Source organism: Rhipicephalus sanguineus, chromosome 8 (genome assembly GCF_013339695.2).
Source record: "Rhipicephalus sanguineus isolate Rsan-2018 chromosome 8, BIME_Rsan_1.4, whole genome shotgun sequence".
In the NCBI taxonomy this organism is placed as follows: Eukaryota; Metazoa; Arthropoda; class Arachnida; order Ixodida; family Ixodidae; genus Rhipicephalus; species Rhipicephalus sanguineus.
Window position 1 is genome coordinate 60,841,174 of NC_051183.1, and position 22,584 is coordinate 60,863,757.

General features: G+C 46.8%; 1 protein-coding gene across 1 annotated transcript in view; it reads left to right on the top strand.

Moving 5' to 3' along the window:
- The first annotated feature begins 5,790 nt into the window (after positions 1–5,790).
- The window catches only part of LOC119403258 (chymotrypsin B), a 32,744-nt gene continuing 15,950 nt past the window's right edge, over positions 5,791–22,584 (top strand). Inside the window, exons 1-7 of the mRNA XM_049418710.1 lie at positions 5,791–5,930; positions 6,914–7,071; positions 7,572–7,655; positions 10,879–11,020; positions 15,839–15,956; positions 17,480–17,576; positions 19,110–19,210. Of these exons, the coding sequence (XP_049274667.1) occupies positions 5,894–5,930; positions 6,914–7,071; positions 7,572–7,655; positions 10,879–11,020; positions 15,839–15,956; positions 17,480–17,576; positions 19,110–19,210 (737 nt within the window). The 5' untranslated portion in view covers positions 5,791–5,893. The remainder of the gene's footprint in view (positions 5,931–6,913; positions 7,072–7,571; positions 7,656–10,878; positions 11,021–15,838; positions 15,957–17,479; positions 17,577–19,109; positions 19,211–22,584) is intronic.

The window sequence follows — 22,584 nt, forward strand, 5'->3', positions numbered from 1 at the left end:
AGATTTTAGCAAGAAGTAATGACAAGCTGACGCTCGAAATTTTAGAAGCCATGGCCATCGACCAAATGGACAATCATGCATCAGTCCACCATCTATATTAGTAATAAAAGAATAAAAATAAAGATTCATGCTCACAAAATAAAAAAAGCTTGAAGTCAGTGAGCAATGCATTCGCTTAAAAACTGCTCTAAATATGAAAGAAAACTTTCAGTAAACGTTCAGTTGCTAGACCAGTGCTGTGTCTTATTTCTTTCTGTCCTCGCCCAAGTTGTTGGCTGGAACCCTCTTTCCTTTGTGTTAACCAAAACCATTTAAAATTACTCTATTGAAACTAAGGCAGTAGTGATTCCACCACGAAGAAAGACCTCCGAGGTGGTGCGAATTTAGCTAAATCACGTAGAACTGCAGCCAGTTCATTATTGAAGGAATTGTGGATTTCTATTCGAGAACACATGTCTTGGGCAGAACGCGTTAGCCATATCAGTTGAATAAAAGCTTTGTATACAACGCAAATTCCTTAAGATTGGCGTACATCTATGAACGATCTTCTTTATAGCGCGTGTTTTTTACCAATTAAAGAACTCGATGGACGCTTGAGCTTCACCTTGAAGAGGAGAACGCGATAGCGTTAGTCGGGTCCCGTTCGCATTGCCTTCTCAATCTACAGCCTGGCTTCGTTTCTCGGTGGGCACCTCAACCGCGCCGCAATGAAAGGAGCGTGTGTGCGCGTAACATTGCCTGCGTCAACCTATTCTAGAATGCCTACTGCAAGTACAGTTGCGAAGTGCCCCCTACGTCATAACTCTTTCTTGTGCGGTCCGCAAGGCCACAAGCTCAAATGCGCAGCTGCACACTTTGTTGCTGCTGTTGCTGATAATGATGAAAAATTATACCTGTGCACTTGGCAATTGGTTGGCGATGGTGTCGGCGACGGTGTCGTCGTCGCTACCGACGCTTCTGAGCGAAAAATCGAGAACGATGCAAATAAAATAAACAATAAAATCTTCGGTCCCATTGAGGATTGAACCCGGCCCGTTTGCGTGGCTAGCAGATGTGTTACCACAAAGCCACGATGTTACTCGCAGCTGCTTCGAAAAAAACACTACATAAATGCCATGTAGTGGAAGGAGTCTCCTTAACGCATTTTGTTCGGCAGGTGTCACGACGAAAATGAGCCCATTCGGCGATTTGTAGGCGCATTGGCGCGGTCATGAAACTGCGTTTTTTGCGCGATGCCATGCTTCGAAAAATGACGGGATAGTGCAGCCATCGCCGATAAAAACACACACGAACTTTCAAACAGCTCTAAAAATGGACAACTATGTCCATCTAGCGGAAAACATATGAAGCCAACGCCTGCTTTCTAAAGGAGGCGTTGATCAAGAAAACAGCAAACGCTAGATAATGTGCTGCCACCTGTGAAGCATTGTGAGAAATATGTCTGAACTCTTGCACATCGCGTGCGCGCGCGTGCGTGTATGTGCGCGTATGTGTGTAACAATACACACTAATAAGTATGCACTTAGTGGTTGAAGTGCGCACTAGGGGCCGGATTTCGCTATCGCGTTCAACTCTTAAAGGCGAAGCTTAAGGGTCCCCCAATTTTTTGTGGCACCTGCAGCTGCCACGAAAATCACCTAGGGAAGTTCATACATCCCCTTACGATAAACAAACACTCGCCACAAAGAACAAAAAAACGTATTTTTGGGAATCATACAGGTTCCTTGCTCATACAAAGAAAGTAAGAGCCTTCAGAGCGTCATAAAGACATTAAATGGGTCCTTGCGAGGGACCTGTCAACAAACATTACCATGTAAAAATCTAAGCACGTTTTCTTCAGCAAGTAGCGCAGTGAAACGACACAAGCAGGAGCAAGGAAACCCGAAGACCGCTAACTTCAAACTCGCTTGTATACGCCTTTCTTGTTCTGAATAGAACTGGTCGAAATAGCCGGGTCTCCAGCGAGGACCTGATGCCGTTGTGCAGGCCAGCATAGCCAGTGAAACAAAGAGGTGGGTTTCACGGCCATGAATATCAGTCTAATCGGTTTCATTACGCTTTCACCAATACTTAGCAGGGAGGCAACGACAAGCCGCGTAGCATGTCATGTGCATAATGAAATACGCTATTTCGGAAGTATTTTGTTATGTCTTGTCTAAATTAAAGCGTCTTACTTAAAATTCTTAAATTCAGAAAGCCATTGGGCAATCGCTCCTTTCAAATCATTTCTGCCTTTATTTCTGTTTCTTCTAGAGCTCTAAAAAGATTGTCTCTGGCAGCGAATATGACACTGCCGGGCGTCTTAACGCAATTGCGCAAAATAATTCATTTGTAAACTGACGCCAACAAATATCAGCGACGTTAAGTCTGTCTCTGCATATTTCCAAATCGTCATCACCACGTCATAGGGAACCCAAGCTCAAGTTTGCGGCGCGACGACAGCGCCGCGCCAGCCGCGCTGCGGCTCTGTTGGAAAGCTCTGAACCGTCGCGCGGCCGACTCAGCCCCTCTCACGGTAGCGGTAGCGAACGTGCGCACGCGTTCTTCTCTCGGTGCGGGTAACTGGGAGGCCGTCAGCTGGGTACGTTGAACCAAGAGGCTTGCTGTGCGAAGCTTCGCATTTCCACGATGGCAGAAGCGACCCCGCGGAAGCGCAAGCGTGGTCCCGAAGTATTGCGGTTTAGTGGCCAGCCAAAACAGTGCAGACAAGGCACACGATTCACGTGTTAAACTGTATCGGTTCCCGGGCGTGTCGCACGAGAAATAAAGGCAGCAAGCGTGGATAGCTGACAGCGCTGTGTCGCCTTCTATTTTGGCTGTCTGAGTTCATCGTTTTCGTTCGTTCCGACTACCTGAATCTGTAAGTAACGGGGCGCATGCACGCAGCGACTACAGTAATGATTACTCGCTGTCTTCTCGCATTGTTAAAGTCCAGTTACGGTTGTAGGTGAAGCAACTTTGTGTTTTGATTCCCCGTGCTCGTGAGACCTACCCGTCGTTGTTGAACGTTCACATTCGCGTTATACCGTTAGCGTTGCGCGGTTGGTTGAATTCAACTGAACTCGGCAGATTGCCAGAAGTTCGGCGCCTGCAATGCACGCGTCGGGAAGGCTGCTTTATCACGCCGGAACGGACGTCTGTGCATTTTCAGCAAGCTTTGACATCGTTCTGCAGGTTTGCTTTGTTTTTGTCACTTTATTGGGGTGATATATATTTAAGCCGCTAAATATAACTGGCACTTAATACATGCTTTGCAATTGCAACCTTGAAGTAACCTTCTGTCACCTTCTGACTTCGTGCGATTTTGTAGCCGCGTTCACGCAACAGGTTTTATACGCCTGTCAAGTCGATATCATAAAAAGAGACTGCAAGCATGACGCGAGAGCCGAAAAAACGAGGCGAGCAGTTCATATTGCTTCACAGTGGTTGAAGCTCAGCTAGCTGCCTCGCGTCTTAATCGGCGGGTGATTCTCCAGCGGCACGGAGGACTTGACTCTAACCTTCTCAGGAAGCAGTGCCATGGCCGTATAATCTTTTTTTCGCACGCCGCAAACGTTTGTTCACGAAAGTACACGGCTGCTACTGTAAGCATGCCATATCAAAACAACAATCATATGATTCGTAGCCCACGCCGCAGAACATCGATAGCGTGTACGGCTTCATTTCGGAGTGCATGTGGACCATTATTCATCTTTAACGTGACAGAATGAGACTTACCTCGAGGTATACGTCCTACACGGTGTAATCGCGACTTGGGAAATGCATTTCGCTTTGAGTCGGGCGTGGTTGTCGTCGATCGGCTGCTCTTCACCGTTAACGTGATTGACGAGCCTTCCTCATTTTATCAAGTTCGCTTTTCGGAAGGGCCAGTCAAGCTTGAAGATCCTTTTGAAGCCGCCCTGCACGCGGTACATTGTGAGACGCCGCAAGTGCACCGCGAAAGCTCTGCACGTGCACGGAAGCGAGCGGCAACGCGGTGGAGAGAAGGGAAAGCGCTCGCTGATCACGCCCCAGTTTCTCTTTTTCTGCCAGAGATGGCGCTGCCTGTCAAGAGCAGCAGCGCCGCTAAGCGTTGCTTGGGAAGCCTATAAGCTGGGGTGCAATCGCGGAACGATGCTATTCCCGATTCCATGCCATATTCTATGCTATTCTTATCATCCACCACTCGCGGCTGGCTGATCGCGTTGATAACGCGGACGGACCGCCGTTCTGACCAATGGCCAAGCGCGAAAAGAACGAAAAGCATTGGAATAAAGAATAGAATCGTTCCGCGATAGCACCCCTGGTATCATTTTCTTGGAATTAACTTTTTTTTACATTGCGAAAACGGCAGCGACGAAAGGACGTCCTTACTTTCTCCAAGAAACCCACGGGGGCCGACGACAATACAGTCGGACAAAACATACTGAAAATGGCGAGAGGGAGGGCAGCACAGCATTTCGAGATTGTGTTTTTCAAGCGCAGCCAAGCGACTTGTACACATGCATTGCAAAAGAACTGCTGATTCACAATCGGGCAGCCAGCCAACCGGTAGTCGTACGAGCGCTACTTATCAGTCGGCGATTGCGGTTCGCTCTCGGTGGCGGTAGTCGATATCGTGTTGTCATTTTTTCTTTTATACTTATTGTCGTTTTGTTAGCCGCACGGCATGCGCCGCCGCGCCAGTTTTGAAAGTTGAAGGTCTGTTCGCCACGTGGTGTGAAAAACGGCGAACTAAAAGCGATGTCCCGAATGCCTGGGTATGTCTTGATTTGTGTGACGACAAACAGCAGGCATCGGCAGCTCCGAAGGGAGTGATCCCAGGCCTCTGTACGAAAAGGAGGCAACTTAAAAAAAAAGTCCTTTCCGCTTCCCTTACCGTGCACAACGGCAATGTTTCGCTGACCTGTTCATAGCAGTGGCTGCTTTCCCCGGTGGGTTTTTCACCAAGGCCAAGGGAGACATGACGTTCCTAATGCAAACGAGAACCAAAAAAACAGGCGCCAGGGCAGAGCCTTGCGGTACTCCTGACGTGACCTCAGACAACACGGTGACGGCGTTTAGATAAGTAGCTTTCCATCCAGGTAAAAACACTAGAATCTATAGTTACCATTGCATGTTTTTGAAGCAGCGAAGAATGACGAGCAATACCAAATGCTTTGCCTAAAAGTGCAAATATATGCAGTCTATCTGCCCACCCAAATCAATTGCATGCAGGCGCGCTAGGTCATCATAAAGCTTATTTAGTTGTGTCGTACGCGGAAACCCCTCGTGAAAGCTGTCTTGACTGTTAGTTAGCAATGCGTTGTCCATTAGACGTTTCGTGATAGCCTTTTTGGGGGAGGGCACGTTAAGCGTCAATTATGTGGAGATGGGTTTGCACGAGGCTTACCCAACGAGCGCGACCGGGAAGGACGCAACACTCCTCCACCCCCGTAGCTCACAAATATACTCTATAGACGGCCGGGGACACCGCGCAGAAAGGCACTCGAAGCAGTATGTCAGCATGCCCGGGTCAAATCAGCCGTACAGGGCACCTTCGTAATTATACGCAAGCCTGCGGCGCTATCAGTTACCTCACAAACAGGACCACCGAGCACTCGAACGAGGAGCCGCCTGCTAAGGCAGCGAGTTAGCAGACAGCAGCAGTTGTGAGGGGGCCGTTGTTTATCGGCACTCGCTGGAAACAATACGCTTCAGGAACCGCCCCCGGTCACCACCAATGTTATCGAGGCCATGTAATGGCTTTCGCTGATAAGCGGGTTGCGGCGCGCAAAAACTCGCTTCACGCATTGGACACGCGAGATCTTACGCTACGCCACGCAACACATTCACCACCGTCTGAAAATACAATCCTTGCTTTGACATAAAAGACCGTTGCCTGTCGCAAACAGGTTGTGTGGCAGCGGCGAAAATGCGGTGCTCAATCCTCGTCATACTGGTTGCCGCCGGTGAGTAGGATTGGTCTGTCACGTCAATCCCACATGCAAGCTTGCTCTCATTCTCATCGTGTGTTACACTCACATGGAACCCCAATGAACAGGAAGCGGAAGAAGAAACGAAGTTGGCAGAAAATACGCTCAACTGGCTTCCGGGGAAGCGAGGGCGTGCATGTACAGTCAGGAACAAAGCTGAAGACTGCAGAATGTTTTTATTGATGCGAACGCCTAGGAAATAACAGCTTCATTTAGCCGTGAGCGCAACTGACAAACATGTCTGACAGTGTGGGTATTCACGAATGTGACTCCCGGAATGTTTACGATTGTTATAGTGGTATTCAGGTTCCTGCGCACATCAAATATAGTGGTTGGCTATATATATATATATATATATATATATATATATATATATATGTCTGATGTGACTATATATATGACTATGTCTGATGTGCGCGGGAACCTGAATCCCTGAATAATAAGTTTTTTTACAAGTTTCATTACGGTAGCCTGTAAGAAGCTCTCGTTATTATATATATATATATATATATATATATATATATATATATCATAATGATTCTGTAATGAAACTTGTAAAAAATTTCAAGAGTACTGCAGCATCGGAAACACAACGAATATCTATTTTCTCCGGACATTCTCGGCTGGCGGTCTAGCCTTCTTTATGTTCATGTCCAGTATTCTTCAGTCGAGCCCCATTTTTTTTTCAGATTTTCACTTACATCCTTCTAAGAAGGCTATTAGGTGAAACTATATATTTGTTGTGTTTTTTATATTGCAGTATTTTACACACACACACACACGTACGTCAACATAACGACCACACCCGGACATGCGATGCGGAGACACCCAGTATAACCTGTCGACGCCAGAATGACCAATTGTGGTGGAATAAATCGCTTCACGGTGCGCATAACCAAACACGATTATTCCCGAAAGATGGGCTCTCCTTCCTAAACTCACTGGAAAACCCTGTGCAGTTGCGGCTCAGAGATCCCCGTGGAAGCTTTGGAATGGCATGCACCTGCGGATCCGCGGCGTGGCCAGTGGGGAGCTGGAGACACCCGGGTTCACACGTGGGCAGAGCACGCCCAATGGATTCCAAGGCTCAGTCACAATTCATGCTCCAAATGGAAGCGTGAGATTCGTTTCTGCTCCGGCTTTCTCAACTACCAACTCGTGCATGGAAAGGATATGCTGGCACAATTCGAAAAATTAGTTTAAAAACCGACCTGGGCCACTGCAAGAATTCGCTTGGCTCAACCCCAAATTTAATTTGCCTAATTGCTGAAGAAAAACGTAACGATTCCTAGCAAAAGAAAAATAATTCGCCTTTGACAACCAACCCTTCTAGTCTACAAGATGGCCTACTAACATGCCTACTCTTGAAAAGAAAATTTGCCGAATGATAGGCAAGCATTACAAAATCATGACAGGCAGTCTGCCGCTATCCCTTAAAACACACAATCATATGCACCTCCACTAAAAGGCAGAAGAACTCGTCCTTCTTGTGTGTGTTTCAATCTTACTGTGAGTTTATTAGAAAATGAGATGCTATAGAATCGAACTGAAAACGCACTGTATTTGATTAGCGCTAGTCAAGAGCCTGTAATCACATTGTTAGTTCAAACTATGCAGAGAATCCGCTTGGATTTTGAAGACTTTGACCTCGAGACGAGCGCCCAGTGCAGTGCGGACCGGCTTATGCTCCAAGAGAACGGGGTACGTACGCATTCTTTCATTCGATTGACGCAAACCTTCGTGGCACCAAATTTTACTCACTGGGATTTGCAATACCAGATGAATGCGAAAAGGACTTTGAAAAAGGTTACCAATCCTAGATAAAAACTCACCCTTGTTCCACCCAGTGTGAAATGTGCAGAAACAGTGGAGCAGTGGTTTTCCTTTGTTTCCCTTGTGATTTTGTGTGGGTGTCTCTGATTACGTTATTTCTGGAGTAAAGATCCACGGGAATGGACGTGCGGCTGCCTCTGTATTACACCCGTCCATCCTGCAGTGACTTTAGGCCCCATCCACGATCGAGCCACCCTACACTGTGTCACTGTGCGGCTACTGCTTCTTCCATGACCGAGGCAGTTACGACATCTACGGGTGTATCTGGGAACCAGGGCGTGACAGGCGACGCGGACACTCATCTGTCGCCAGGCCCAGCCCTAGAACAACTCGCTTGTTAAAACATAAAGATGCGTTTCGAGGTGGTTCGCTGCATCTATCTAAGAGGCGGCTTACACCTTGTAGTGCCGGAACCTTTCTGCACGTTGGCATTCCATACAGGAAGTCCCCCACACATTTTTCTGTGGCTCCGTTACTATGATTTACAATAACCTGTTTACAATAACCTGTCAGCGTAACGGACCACGTGGTCCGTTACGCTGACAGGTGAAAAATACAGCGACTTCGGCAGACAGCGCAGCTGGACAAAATGAACACGGGAGTCTTTGCAGAGTGGTTTTGCCCTGATGCACAAGTGCGGTATATTGATGATGACGGCGCTTTTTGTAGGCCCCGCTTGCGCTGAAAATGAAATTGCAACGTACAAATTTGTTTTTATTTTGAAAGCTCTAAGAAGCAAGAGACATTCATAGTCGTCGCTTCGTTGACGATTTGTTCCATCCTCGTTTTCGTCTCGACCGCTGTCGTGAACTGGCCCTTTTCCTACACCTTGGTCATAACGTTCCCGCTGATGCGCTGTTTCCTGATTTCGATAAGGTTTCTCGTCTGTCATCAACTGCTCAAACTTTCTTGCCTTAACTTGGGTCCATCTGTATTCAACTGGATTCGCGAATTTCAATCTGATCGCCAGAAGTGTGTTGTTGCTGACTTCTGCAGGTCTCCCCTCTCTTGTTCACTCCGGCGTTCCGCAAGATATTGTACTAGGCCCCCTTCTCTTTTCAATTTATATTAACCATCTGTCGCTTAAAGGGACACTAAAGAGCAAAACGATTTTTCTCGCATTAGTAAAGTAGTCTTCCACGATACCAAAAACACCACGCTTTCTGCGAGGAGACGCTTAATAAGCGAGAAAACGCGCAAAAAGAAAATACAGGTGGCGACGCCACCTTGGAATTACCGCACCATATGCTGTGACGTCACATATTTTTGACGGCGCCTGCTTGGGCCTACGTAGTTTCTAATCGCTTAAATCTAAGTACATTGTCCTCTGAGGGGGCCAGAGACTTGACATAACGAGTTTGTGGACATTTCGTCGAGCCAGTGGCGCTAAAATACGTTAAATGCTCTTTGAAGTCTTTTACGTCACGAACTACAAAGTTCGGCGCGAAATTTAAAAATGAAACTTTGAATTTGGTTTTTTCCTCTAATAATAAACCTATGGTGGTGAAATAAACTACACAAAAGTTCTCCGAGCCCACTTTATCAATCTAAACCAGTTCATTGTTTCTCTTTAGTGTGCCTTTAACATTGATTCTAATATTAGACTTTTCTTGCTGTCCACTGCGTTCTATATCACCCTGTAGCTAATGTTTCCTATTCTTTCGTTTTGCAGAGCGATATTAAAATACAGGAATGGTGTGACTACTGATTAATGTCCCTGAATATTAACGTGACCTTTGTAATGTTTTGTGAATATTCAAGAACATGAGCTGCTATACCACCATTAAATATTTAGGTATGCAAACTTCTTGTGATAAAAGATTGTCGCAACAACTTATTAATATTACTAGTGGAGGGAACAGCGCTGATACAGACGAGGGCGAAGAAGGGCACACTTTAGACAAAAACAGCGCTGTCTTTCAACAAAATGTTTATTTTGCATTTGTACAGCTGTTTATACAGTACGACCCTGTTAAAACAAGGTCGTACCTAAGCACAGGTTCTTCTCAAGTCGCTATCGCCCTGGCATTTTTATCAAGAAAGGTCAACTCGTCGGGATCTGCACTGTTCCCTTCACTGTGTTGTACCAACAAGCCGAAGTCGATGCACCGTAACATTACTAATTCTGCTAATCGAGTCCTGGTTTATCTTCGTTGCAAGCTATAGCAGCGGCACCTACCTGCACTAAACTAATTGCTTGTAAAACGCTTCATGCGCTGAAACTTGAGGCTGCTAATATAGTTTTTTAATCCTCGTGAAGCTAACCTTACAATATGCTGCAACCTATCCAGAACTGCGCCTGCGGATTTATTATCTCGAATTATACTAGACTTAACAGAAGCATGACTATAGTGTGAAAACTCCGGTTGGCCTTCCTCCTATTGCCTCTCGCCGTCAAGTTTTATACATGTGTCTTTAATAAACTCTTCCTTGCCACCATACAATGCCGTTCATCAGGCCAACCCCGGACATCACGCCATTGTCATCCAAAAGCCGTATATCCCGCGACTACTAATGAGACGGTCATCCATGGTGGTCATGCAAGGCACGCTGCCGACGATACTGAAGTCGAAACTATACTGGCATTCGCCACAACCGCGTGACTGCTATTGAGGAGGTTATTGATATATCGCTTTTTTGCATAATAGTTGTCTTTGTAAATCGTTGTTTTTGTGTAATAGTTACAACGCCACACCAACTTTTTCAAGACTGATTCGCAATAAGGAAGAAATATCGATGACCATTCAGTAATTCTTATAACTCACCGAGCTAATCTAATATTTAGAAAAAAATCTTTCTGTTACTCAATAGGATAACGAACAACACTCTCTATAATTCTCGTAGAATGATAAATATTTACAGTCACGGATGTGGATAGGCACTGTGAGCGGAAAGCAAAGTGTGGAGATCTAGGAAAGCAGTATCCATGCAGAAGTCAATGGCCGAAGGCGTTTAAATGGCCGCTTACACCTGGATGTAGGATTGGGATAACTGTTTAATCAATTAGCGCTGATGTTAAAGAGAACTAAGCAGGCGTTCTTCATCGTGCCAAGGTTAAACTTTGAAAATGACGATGTCGCCTCGCATGCAGGTAACGAGAAGGACACTGTGCTCTAACTTGCGACCGCCGCCGTACCTGAGCAGGAGCTCGGCAGTCACCGTCAGCCTCACCACGGACAGGATGAAAAACAGCCGTGGCTTCGTGATCCGCTTCACCGCCACTCGCGACAGCAGTGAGTGTTTCCAGCATGCCATGTGTCATTGACAATGTTTGTACAACGGAACAATGTCGTTTGTCGATGCACATAAAGCGGTCTGTAACTTTATATTCACTACAGGCCTGTCCCTACGATCTACAATTTAGTCAGCTATGCTTTCAAATTTCTTAATTCAACCTTACTATGCGGTCCTCGGCTACGTTCTCAATTCCCTGAATCTGTCATTCCTACGTGCATCTGTTCTTCGAAAGTACGTTACACGCCCATTTTTCTCCTTAATATAAACTCGCATATCAGCTATTCATTTTTGTTCTCTGATCCACTGCTCTTGTCTCCTAATGTTACGCATGTAATTTTCCATTGAACGCTGCATAGTAGCGAGGCAACACTACCGGAAAATCGACTATCGATAGCATCGATAGCATTGATAGCTTCTTTTGAACTATCGATAGTGTAAAGAAACTATCGATAGTACTACTATCAATAAACTACCGATAGTAGCATCGATAGTGCAATCTATAGTACCGCCGGTAGTATTACTACCAACATTACTATAAATAGTGCTTTGAATAATTATGCTGTTACTGGCTGGCCATATTGTCAAAAAGCATTTGCGATAACCTACGATCCCCAAAACTCAGTTCACTAAATTTATGAAAAATTTTTTGACGAAATAAAAATTATTTCAGCAGTGAGAATGCGGGAACTTGGTCATCAATAAATCCATATTCAAAGGTAGCCATTTACACCATACAATTAACAAACCTAGTACATGATATCTTTATCTTGAAATCTCAAAATCTAATACAAATTTGAAGCTGCACGTACCGTCAGATGTAAGGATCTCGTTTTCTGTACACCTGAATAATTAAACTTAATTGTCAGGTGTCAGCCAAGAATTCTGGTGAAGTAGCGCAAGCATATGTCAACTTTCTTGCCCTTGAGCGTGCTCCTCCTGCTCCACCCACTTGCGGAGCCAAGTTTATTCTGCAGAGTTGGCGTGGTTGATTTTATATTATCAGTAGTACTATCAAACTTGTTATCGATAGCGCTATCGATAGTTTTTGTACCATCGATAGTTCGATGGTGACTGAACTATCGATAATATCGATAGTACCATCGATAGTTCTGCATTATTACTGCATAGTCCTTAACTTATTCTCGAGTTTCTTCGTTACCCTCTAACTTTCTGCCCCATATGGTGCTGCTGCCACCAAAAGGCAATGATTGAACACTTGTTCCTTCAAAGAGAGCGCTGAGTTGCCAGTCATGATTTGGGGTGCCGTATGGGCTTCACCTCAGTCTTCGGCGAATTTGGTTTTTATGAGTAAGCTACGCTGTAATTGACCTAGCCAAGCGTACACCTTCACAGATTCTAAGGTCGACTGCTGTGCATCGATATCTACTTATACTCGGGTACAACGTTCGAAGGCATTTCTATCTCTGAAAGGCGCACGAGGCAGCACCAATGAGCCTCGACTAACGACATCGCCGGGTACATCAGCGGGATTTAGTTGCGGAGGCTGCCGATCATCTCGGCGTGTAACCCAGCGAATCCGTTATGGCAATTTTCTCGCGGTTGCGATCATCTCTCTGAGGCGGTTCTGCTGCATAAAGGCATCGTTGTATGCGTGCTTAACCCTCCGGCAGGGGAAGATGGTTTAAGCCTTCCCATCCCGTGAAAGATTCTTTTGACAGCGAACCTGTGTGTGCTCGTGACAAACGAAGACATAGGTAAAGAAGGGATACGAACCCCGGCGCTCTCTCGCAAGTAACTTTACTGGCACAGAAACACATATCTTAAAGCACAACCTGTATACCGCGCGAACACTCGCCCACGCGGATGACGTCATCACAGGATAACTGCAAAAGGTTAAAGGTGGACTGAACAAGAACATCGCGCTGTATCACGCTGAAACCACTCAACGTATTTAACTACATCCAATTTGCCCAAATATCAGTTCTTGTGCTCTAAATTTTCTCGGTACTATCGGCATAACGCGGCTCGCACCTCCTAGCGGGTATATGCCATCGAAATCTGGCAAGCACCAATACTCACCTATGATCCACTAAAGAGTGAAGAAGCTGTCGATAACTTCCCTTCCGCGCGTACGCGCCACAGGAATTGGGCAGGCTCCACTATACTCACCTCCGGTCCACTGAGAAATAAAGAAACTGTCTATAACTAGCATAGCGGGTATTTGCCAAAGAAGTTGGGCAAGCTCCACTACTGGCCTACGGTCCACTAAAAAATGAAGAAGTCTATAACCACCTGTAGTCCGCGTCATCCTTATAGTGCTTCAACCGTCTCGCTTATTTTGCAACACTAACTAGCCCAAACTACCACCCTCTCTTGCACGCAGCGAGCTTGTGATAATTGAGAAGCGTGCATTTTTCATAACCCTTTGGAATGAAGTCGAGTTTATGAGTTTATGACAAATGCAGAAGGTTAAAGCGATTACTATGTGATGCTGTTTTCGAATTAGCCTTGTTGCACCACGCTCTGTTCGTGTAGTATAAGATAGCTGGACAAAATTGTTGAACGCAGAAGCAAATAATAATAATAATAATAATAATAATAATAATAATAATAATAATAATAATAATAATAATAATAATAATAATAATAATAATAATAACCATCCTGCCCTGCGAACGTGAATGTCCACTGAAGCTGTATCAAACACCACACATGTTGATTGGGGCGTATGTGTTATTATTACTTGAGAGTAATGTCAGCGGTAATCGCCTTGTGATCGCTGTGGTAGACCGTGATTGGTTCCGCGACCATTTTCAGCAAGACGAATTTATTGTTTTTGTTGAGCCTTATATTCCCGCTGTTTGTTTATCTGGTGTCCTTAATTTCGTTGGCAGTCTTACATTGAACTGAATGAGTTGCTAGACGGGTATGAAAGCGGAAAACACACGCGGAGAGATAGAAGGGCCATTTGACGTCATTCGAAGCCCTTGTGCGAAGTGCAAAGCAGCTGCAACCAAATTTCTATCGGGAATGCGTGGCAGGGTGTGCCAATTTTTCATAGGCGTCCTCGTCCATAGTGCGGTTTTGATGCTTGTTTTGCGGTTTTCTTTATTTAAATGAATACTGAGCTATATGCTGTATGCCTGATTGCAAAGAAAAATATGCCGTTTGCCTTCAATTGTTGAAGGGCCCTTAACCCACTCAGACATCGACATTTAGTTGTGGCGCTGCAGTTGTGCACGATCCTACAGCGAGCGCGTTCGTCGGCTCGTCTGTCCACCTCTCCGAGTGCCCTTCCTCAGCGTCCGGGGCGAAAACGCATGGAGTGCGCGCATCTGCTAGCAGAGGAGCACGTGAGCGCGAGCATCGATGTTTTGTGTTTGCGCCAGGAAAATTTCCGACCAATGAGAGGTAAACAGCCTTCTCTGCAAAGTTGTGCTGTGCGTCATAAATACGACCCTCCCATGTATGGGGCGCGCGTATGCGGTGGTTCGGGTGACGCCCGTCTTTTCTTGGATGGACGGCAAATTATAGTTACAAAATTTGCTGAGCCTACAAGCGGCGCTTAGGTTTTTATTGCGATTATGGGGACTATTTCTTCCAGCGCATCACATATTGCGCATCCCTCCTTGCGCATCACATATTCCATGTTAAAGCGTGCAAGGGCAACGGGTTTTTATTACGTCGCACTTAGCGTAAGAATTCAGGGCAGGGACAACGCACGGGCGCCGTATTCGCAGCACATCTGCACTTTCTTGTGAACACAATCGATACTGCACAAGGCACACCTCTCAAGGATGATATGATAGGCGTCCGCACCGAATGTGCGTGAGTGGGCGTTGTGTTCTCGAAGCAGCTGATGTGCCCGTCAATTCTGTCTGTCTTCGTTTTGTGCGCGCTGTTTTCTCCCGCATGTGCAGTAAAGAAGCCATGTTCGATGTTTACAGTGTGGTATACCGTAGTTGATAGAACGTACATCAGAGGTGCAAATATTAGTGGTGCAAAAGGAGGCCAACTGAGGTGGTTTTTACGACCTCATGCGTGAACATAATCTTGTGTAGGCTCGAGTCCTGTTCCAGCTACACATAGCCTCGACGTCCCTTCGTTCTTTCTGGCTGGCGCTAATGCATTAGCGCACCAAGGGTGTCCGTCGGTCTGTACAAAGGATGCTTCAGGTATATAGGGAACCCAAGCTCAAATTTACGGCGCGACGACAGCGCCGCGCTGCGGCTCTGGAGAGAAGCTGGCAGGCGCGGCCCACTCAACCTGTTTGTCGTCAGCGGGAACGCGCGCGCGCGCATTGCTCAGTCGATGCTGGGAACTGGGCTGCCATGCCGACAGCTTGGCACGTTGAACCAAGAGGCTTGCTTTGCGAAGCTGCATTTCCGGGTTGGCAGAAGCGACCCCGCGAAAGCGGAAGCGAGGTCCAAAGTATTGCTGTGTCGTGGCCTGCCACAACAGTGCAGAGAAGACAACACCGAGGCACGCGATTCACCTGTGAAACTGCATCGGTTCCCGGGCATATCGCACGAGAAATAAAGGTGACAAGCGTGAGTCACCGCAGTAAAGAAAATCTAGTATGTCCTAGCTGACAGCGCTGAGTCTCCTTCTGTTTTGGCTGTCTGAGTTCATCGCTTTCGTCTGTTTCGACTACCTGAATCAATACGGCGCGCCACCTATAGTTCGTGGACGTTTCTTATACAGGGCGAGCTGCGAAGGTCCGACTGAGGAGCAGCTTCGCTTTTCGACAGCTCTCATGGCATGGAACTACATTTTCAGTTCGTGTCCCCATGTACGTGCATGATAACCGCCTTCTCTTCCGCACAAGGAAATGAAACTATTTCTTTCCTTAGGTGTGTGTGGAAGAACCAGCCTGTTCGAGTGCGACAACTTGGCATGCATCCCGAGGACACGCGTGTGTGACGGACAGTTCGACTGCGTCGACGGCTCCGACGAAGGACGCTGCCGTAAGTGAGCGTTATTCATTGTCATCAGTGAGCTCGTTAAGAGACGCCATCGCTGTTGCGATCACTTGCGTGTTAATGAAGCTGCACAGCGAGGCATGCCTTTGCACAAACTGGGCTGAACAGATCATGCATTATCAAATTATCGCATTTTTCGCACTAAAACTACAAAATGAGCACGACGCTATTGACGTACGTGGCCCTCGAGTTCAGCTTCACGGCGGCAGAGCCAACAGGCAATCTTTTCTTGTGGGTCGACCTAGTTCGCGTAGTTTATATTCTTTAGTCGCAGTCCGAACTTAATCCTGAGATTGGACAGAACCAGTTCGTATGATGTCTAATGTTGAGTGCGGAGCGCCTCCTATGCGGAGCGTCCCAGATTTTCTTTTTTGCGGCAAGTGGCGTTCAACAACGGGTGTTGAGCACCAACTGAGGCAACGGGCGACAGTGTTTCCTTAGTGTCATCCACGTACCTTTATTTGTGAACTGAAAGCGTCAAATTGAATGTTGGAGCAATGTGTGGGAGCGGGCTATCCCATAATGTGTACTTTCATAATGTGTTCATAATATTCCATAATGTGTATTTGATAATTGAATGTTGGTATTCCAAAATGTGTGTGCCTTCTTGTGTACTTTTTACACGGAAGTTTTAACATCAATGCTGGAAGATAGGAACGCGCAATGACCCCGCGACGTGCCGCATGGGGGCTGCTACGTGCGGGACACGGACTCTTCCGCGGCACTCTTTCCACAGTAGCTGCTGCTATTATAGTATGTACACTATAGTGCTATCGCCCGGTAGGCTTGGTTTAACCGCATTCAACCACGGCGTTTTAACAAAAGAGCTGCTTATGCCACCGTCGGCTGTAATCCACGAACATAAATTGTAATCATCATGAACTGCCACGCACTCGCTTCGTCCTCTTCTACTTCGGTTCTAGAACACGTGCGCCAATTTGTGTGGCGTGGCCTGCAATAACTCTGATGGTTGAAAGAACGAGTACAGAGAGAGAAAGAAATAGAGAAAGAAAGAAAAAGAGAACTTCTTCGCAAAGGGAATTTCTTGGCGAGGCAGGATTCGAACCCGCGTGCCCACGAACCGAAGGTGAGCATCGTAACCACTTGGCTATCCAGACACGCTAGCAGAGCATAGCCTTGAATAGCATAATATAGCATCAAGGCGGGAAAGGGAAGTGAAAAGGACAGGTGTGAGCGTCAGGAGGAGGGAAAGGAGGAGAGGAGAGAGTAAAAAATAGCATAGAAATTAAGGAACGAAAAATAGAAAGAGAAAGAAACATGTATATAGACAGAGAGGCGAAGCGAGAGAGAGAAAAAAGAAAGAAAGAAGGCCGCCCAGTTCCGCACTTCCTTCAGGCTTGTCATCACTAGTTCGAAGCTGACTCGCTTCATTTGTTTAATACTGCAATTATAAGGATTCTCGTGAAGCGCGCAAACAACGTTTGGAAAGGAGGAACAAGTGTGCCTGTGTCTCGCAGGCGTAGACCAGTGGTCGCAGCAGCTGGTGAACAGCACGGAGTGCGGCAGCCCCAACGTTGAGTCAGACGTCGAGGTGTCCGACCGCATCATCGCAGGAGAGGAGGCGGTGCCACACAGCTGGCCCTGGCAGGTACCGCTGTGCACAAATGCTTCATTCCGCGAGCTGTGGCTTATTGTAGCGTTTTTTTCATATTTGCAGCATTCTTTAGGGCCTGCTTGGCGAGGTCATTTTTACATCGTTCCTTAGAATTATGAAAGACCTGCAGCGCCATTTATGCCCGCATTCGTGAACCTTATACGCGAACGTATCACCTCTTGTACGCGCCTTCTGTTCACAGCCTCCGGATTCCCTATGTCCAGTCCGATTACGTAATTATCATCACACTTCAAGAGAACGATCCAACTGCGCTCTGACACTGTCAGTCGTACGACACTACGTTGAACGAAATTGATAAATGTCAGCCACATATATGCACAGGTGGTCTAGAAAACTCAGAGGCTGCCTCCGAAATGATTTCCTTTGAAACTGCGCGACCTTTCAATAAAGTGTTTTGTATATATGTATGGCACGTGCGGAGTATTTCTTAAAAATGAAATTTGCTCTTCGCTTATATCACATTTCAAACAACGCCTGTATCACCCCGTGTTCTCTGTATTGCGACAGCAATTATATGGAGTCTCAAGGCGCATTACTGCCGTCGCCGTCGTGTTCCGTGTAAAGCCCAAGTCGATAGCATCTCCCCGCGCGTCGTATGTTCTACGTGCGAGCGAAAGCTTGCGAAGGCTGCAGACGGGCGAGGCTCGAGAAGAGATGAAATGCTGCGTCGGTAGAAGGAGCATGCCGTTGAAGGGGCTGCGTCGCTCGGGCAGATTCTTAGAGCACGATACACGCTTATGATCAGTCGTAAGTTTAACTGGCGCATCAGCTATCGTTGTTTGTATCATCTCGTTTCTTCATACGGGTTCTTTCCAGCTTCACTCTTTTCATCCGGTTGTTAATAATAATAACATCTGGGGCTTAACGTCCCAAAACCACCATATGATTATAAGACACGCCGTAGTGGAGGGCTCCGGAAATTTCGACCACCTGGGGTTCTTTAACGTGCACCTAAATCCACGTACACGGGCTTCAAACATTTTCGCCTCCATCGAAAATGCAGCCGCCGCAGCCGAGATTCGATCCCGCGACCTTCGGGTTAGCAGTTCAGCGCCATAACCACTAGACCACCGTGGCGGGGTTTCATCCGATTGTTAACCCCTCTGTTGACGGGAACTCAGTTGTGAGTTACCGCACTCTTCGTTGTCAGAAAAACTGTAGGCAATTTTCTTTAGAAGGTGGTCGAAATTTCCGGAGCCCTCCACTACGGCGTCTCTCATAATCAAATCGTGGTTTTGGGACGTTAAACCCCAGATATTATTATTTAATTTTCTTTAGATTCTGTTCAGTAAGTGTGCACACTTCGTTCATTGTTGTCAGAAAGGTTGTCTGCAGATGCTGCAGATTTATCTGCAACTATATGATGATGTGACGAGCAATAATAGATTTCACTCGAGATTAGCGCCTTATCCCGTCGCCTTGCTGCGCTTTATTTTTTCTTTTTGCGGTAAATAGCTATGCGCCTTTTCGTGAGCTGATTGACACAAGTGTGACGACGCAATGCAGGCGAGCATTCAATTGAAAGGCTTCTGGCCGGCAGCCCACTTCTGCGGAGGAGCGCTCTTACGCAATGACCTCGTTATCACGGCGGCTCACTGCGTTGACGGGTAAGTCCGATAATATTAATAATTTAGCAAAATAGCAAAGGTGTAGCACAAACAAAGCGGAGAGAACAAAAGAAAAAAGAGCGCTGGAAAGTCATATAGATTCATTTTCAGTTAATTTATTTTAAAAAACACAGAACTAGATTTCTTGCATACGAACTCGCAACGGGCAATTTTTAGACCTCCAACTAAGGGTGACCGTCGTCCCTTGAAACGCTCCCAAGCCAAAAAAAATGTAGCCCTTCTACTACAGTGTAGATGGAAGCTAGTCCGGCTGTGACTAGTGAAAATTGCTGTCTTACGCGTCGTTTTGTCCGCGGATGCGATCCTCTGGAACTAATATAGGGCTTCGCTGTAAAAATACACAGCTCGGGCCGTAGTTCTTTGTGATATGGTCCGTGACTTCTCTACACCCCCCCCCCCCCCACCTTTGTTTTTCTGAAGGCACCCCCTTAATTCGTAGCAATATTTCTTTGTTTTTTACTCGTGACGGAAAATTTTGCGCAATAGTGCCGGATGATGATATGTACATTCGAGCGCGATATGAAGGTTGTCGCGCGAGCGTCGACCGGCCTAGCTTCCCAAAGGCCTAGCGGCACGTTTCGTAACAGTGAAAATCAATGCGGAATGACGTTTCGGCTCCCCTGACGGCTCCCGTCAGGGGAGCCGAAACGTCATTCCGCATTTTATTTCATGGTCGGTGTCCTGCTTTTATTCTATCATGTTACATCCCATGCAGCTTTTATTCTATCATGTTACTTCCCGACCAGACGGGTTTCCGTCAAAGCCTCGACTTCAGTGAAAATCAAGATAACGCATTCTTCTCACTCTCGTTCGGCTGTTCCATGCTACCGCGATCACCCCTACGACGAGCTCTACACCCTTTCTCTTTATTTTGAGCTTTCCATTAGTTACAGTCAATAATAATAATAATAATATCTGGGGTTTAACGTCCCAAAACCACGATATGATTATGAGACGCCGTAGTGGAGGGCTCCGGAAATTTCGTCCACCTGGGGTTCTTTAACGTGCATCTAAATCTAAGTACACGGGCCTCAAACATTTTCGCCTCCATCGAAAATGCAGCCGCCGCGGCCGGGATTCGATCCCGCGACTTTCGGGTCAGCAGTCGAGTGCCATAACCACTAGACCACCGTGGCGGGGCTACAATCAAGTGTATTCTTCGTTGGCTCTTATCTCCGCGAACGATAACAGAGTTGCTGGGAAAGATCTGGTAAAGATGGTGCTTGGCACTGCTTCGTTTGGACGGCTTGCTAAGTTGAAAAAATATATCGCGTTATCATAAAAAAGAAAAGGAATGAAAATGTGCCTTCCTCAGAGGGGAGTGATCGCAGCTTAAGGAACAGCAAAAATAGTGGGTGAAGCTTGCCTGATACCTCCCTCTCCTCGAAAGAGGATTCTGGGCCGTGGTGCTGTTGTAGTTCTTCGTCGACGCTCGCGCGATAACCTTCAAATCACGCTCGACTGTACGCGAAAGGACACCATAGCTTGTTTGTGATGAGAAAATCCAACACGAAAGAATGTATTGCGGATACACGACAACCGCTCGGGCTTGAAAACGTCAGTGCGCAGTCGCGGGAAGCGTGCAGCAAGGCATTGTTGCCGCGTGTTCATACCGAAAAAGGAAACCGTAGCGTGTTGTCTCGCGGCGTCATGGAGCAGCGCTCTCGGAATCGCAAACTTTTGGTTATGTTTCGCATCATTTGCGACAACGTTGGATGCTCACTTATTTGGCCAAGTGCCCTCCAGGGATGAAATTTAGGGGTGTGCGAATATCCGAAAATTTCGAATACCGAACTGAATAGTGCATATTCGAATTACCGAATATTTTTCGAATAATTTTCGAATATTGAGCACGGACGGGAATACCCCAAAGGAACGAAACGTTCAAACAGCGAAGGGGTTGTTGTCTTTGTGCTGTAATAACTGAAGGAAGCGACTGCGGCGGCCCTCACCTTCAGAAGTGTTGTGTTTGCACGTCTGTACATGAATAACAGAGCCAGGTGTTGTGTCAGTGTAAATTGTTCCTACAGGTACGGTATTCATCATTGATGGTTAGCTGCTTTTGTGCGACGGCACATGTTGCGATAGGTTGTTTATCTGCTTCATCACATATTTAGCTATATGTGAGGTGATCGGTTCAATATTGTTTAATTTTCATGTGTCAGCTTTATTTAGAAGCTATAGAAAGAGTAATACGGTAGTCACTCCTGTATTTCAACCAACCGTTACAAAATACCTCACAGGCTGTGTTTACTACATTAGGCCAGCTTACCTCAGTTTTCATGAGTGTGGTATTTTTGTTGATTAACAGTACTCGTAATGTTCCTTCGTTAAAGCTGCGAATATTTGTGTCAATATTATAATAATATCTGGGGTTTACGTCCCAAAATTGCGATATGATTACGAGGGACGCCGTAGTGGAGGGCTTCGGAAATGTCGACCATACGGTGATCTTTAACGTGCACGGACACCGCAGAGCACACGGGCCTGTACCATTTCGCCTCCACCGAAATACTACCGCAGCGGCCGGGATCGAACCCGCGACCTTCGGGTGAGCAGCCGAGCACCGTAACTAATGACCCACTAAGGCGGACAACGTTTGTTTCAAATAAAACGTTGTGGTATTGCAACGCTCTATAGGAAATGGTTGTCTTACGCTCTGAGGAAAAAAGAGTCAAAAGAGGGTCATGGAACCGTGACTCTCTTCGGGCGTCCACTTGACCCCTTTTGGAAGGTGCAGGCAGAGAAAAAGAGTTAGCATTTCGGAAGGAGTCACTGGACACTCCTGAAGCGCGTTTCGATTGGCTTCCGTCATGAAAGAGCCGCCGTATACGCCATACATATCGCGCGCTTGCCCTTTGGCGCCGTTGTGGCGCCTTGCTCGCCGATGGAGACGGGGTTGGCGCCGCGGTGGCGCGCCGCTTCTGCCTCCTCTCTCAGTCGTCTCAGTCATCTCAGTCGCCTCGTCTATTGGAATGCGTTGCGTGGTTGCGTTGGTGGCGCGGGTTGCATGTCTTGAAGTTTCATCAGTTTCATGCTCATGCGCTTCTTCGGTGGTGTTGACGCCGGCTCCGTGCACGAAGTGACGCTTGGAGGGCGGAATATTCATGGAGCTGCGGACACGGACAACGGGCGCCAGTTAACGGTGAGTGTACTGCTTTCGTAGGTACTAATTATACAGCTTTAGCTGGGCGTCTGTGGCCGCTCTGCGGAAGTGATCTGCCAGCCATTTTCAGCAGCAGCCTGGGTCCGCGGGGCTGTTGCGGATGCCCAGCTAAAGCTGTCAGTTAACGAGTTGCCACCGTTATGCGCGTTGCTGTACAAGCTCCTATAAAGTGAGCGATGCAAACAAT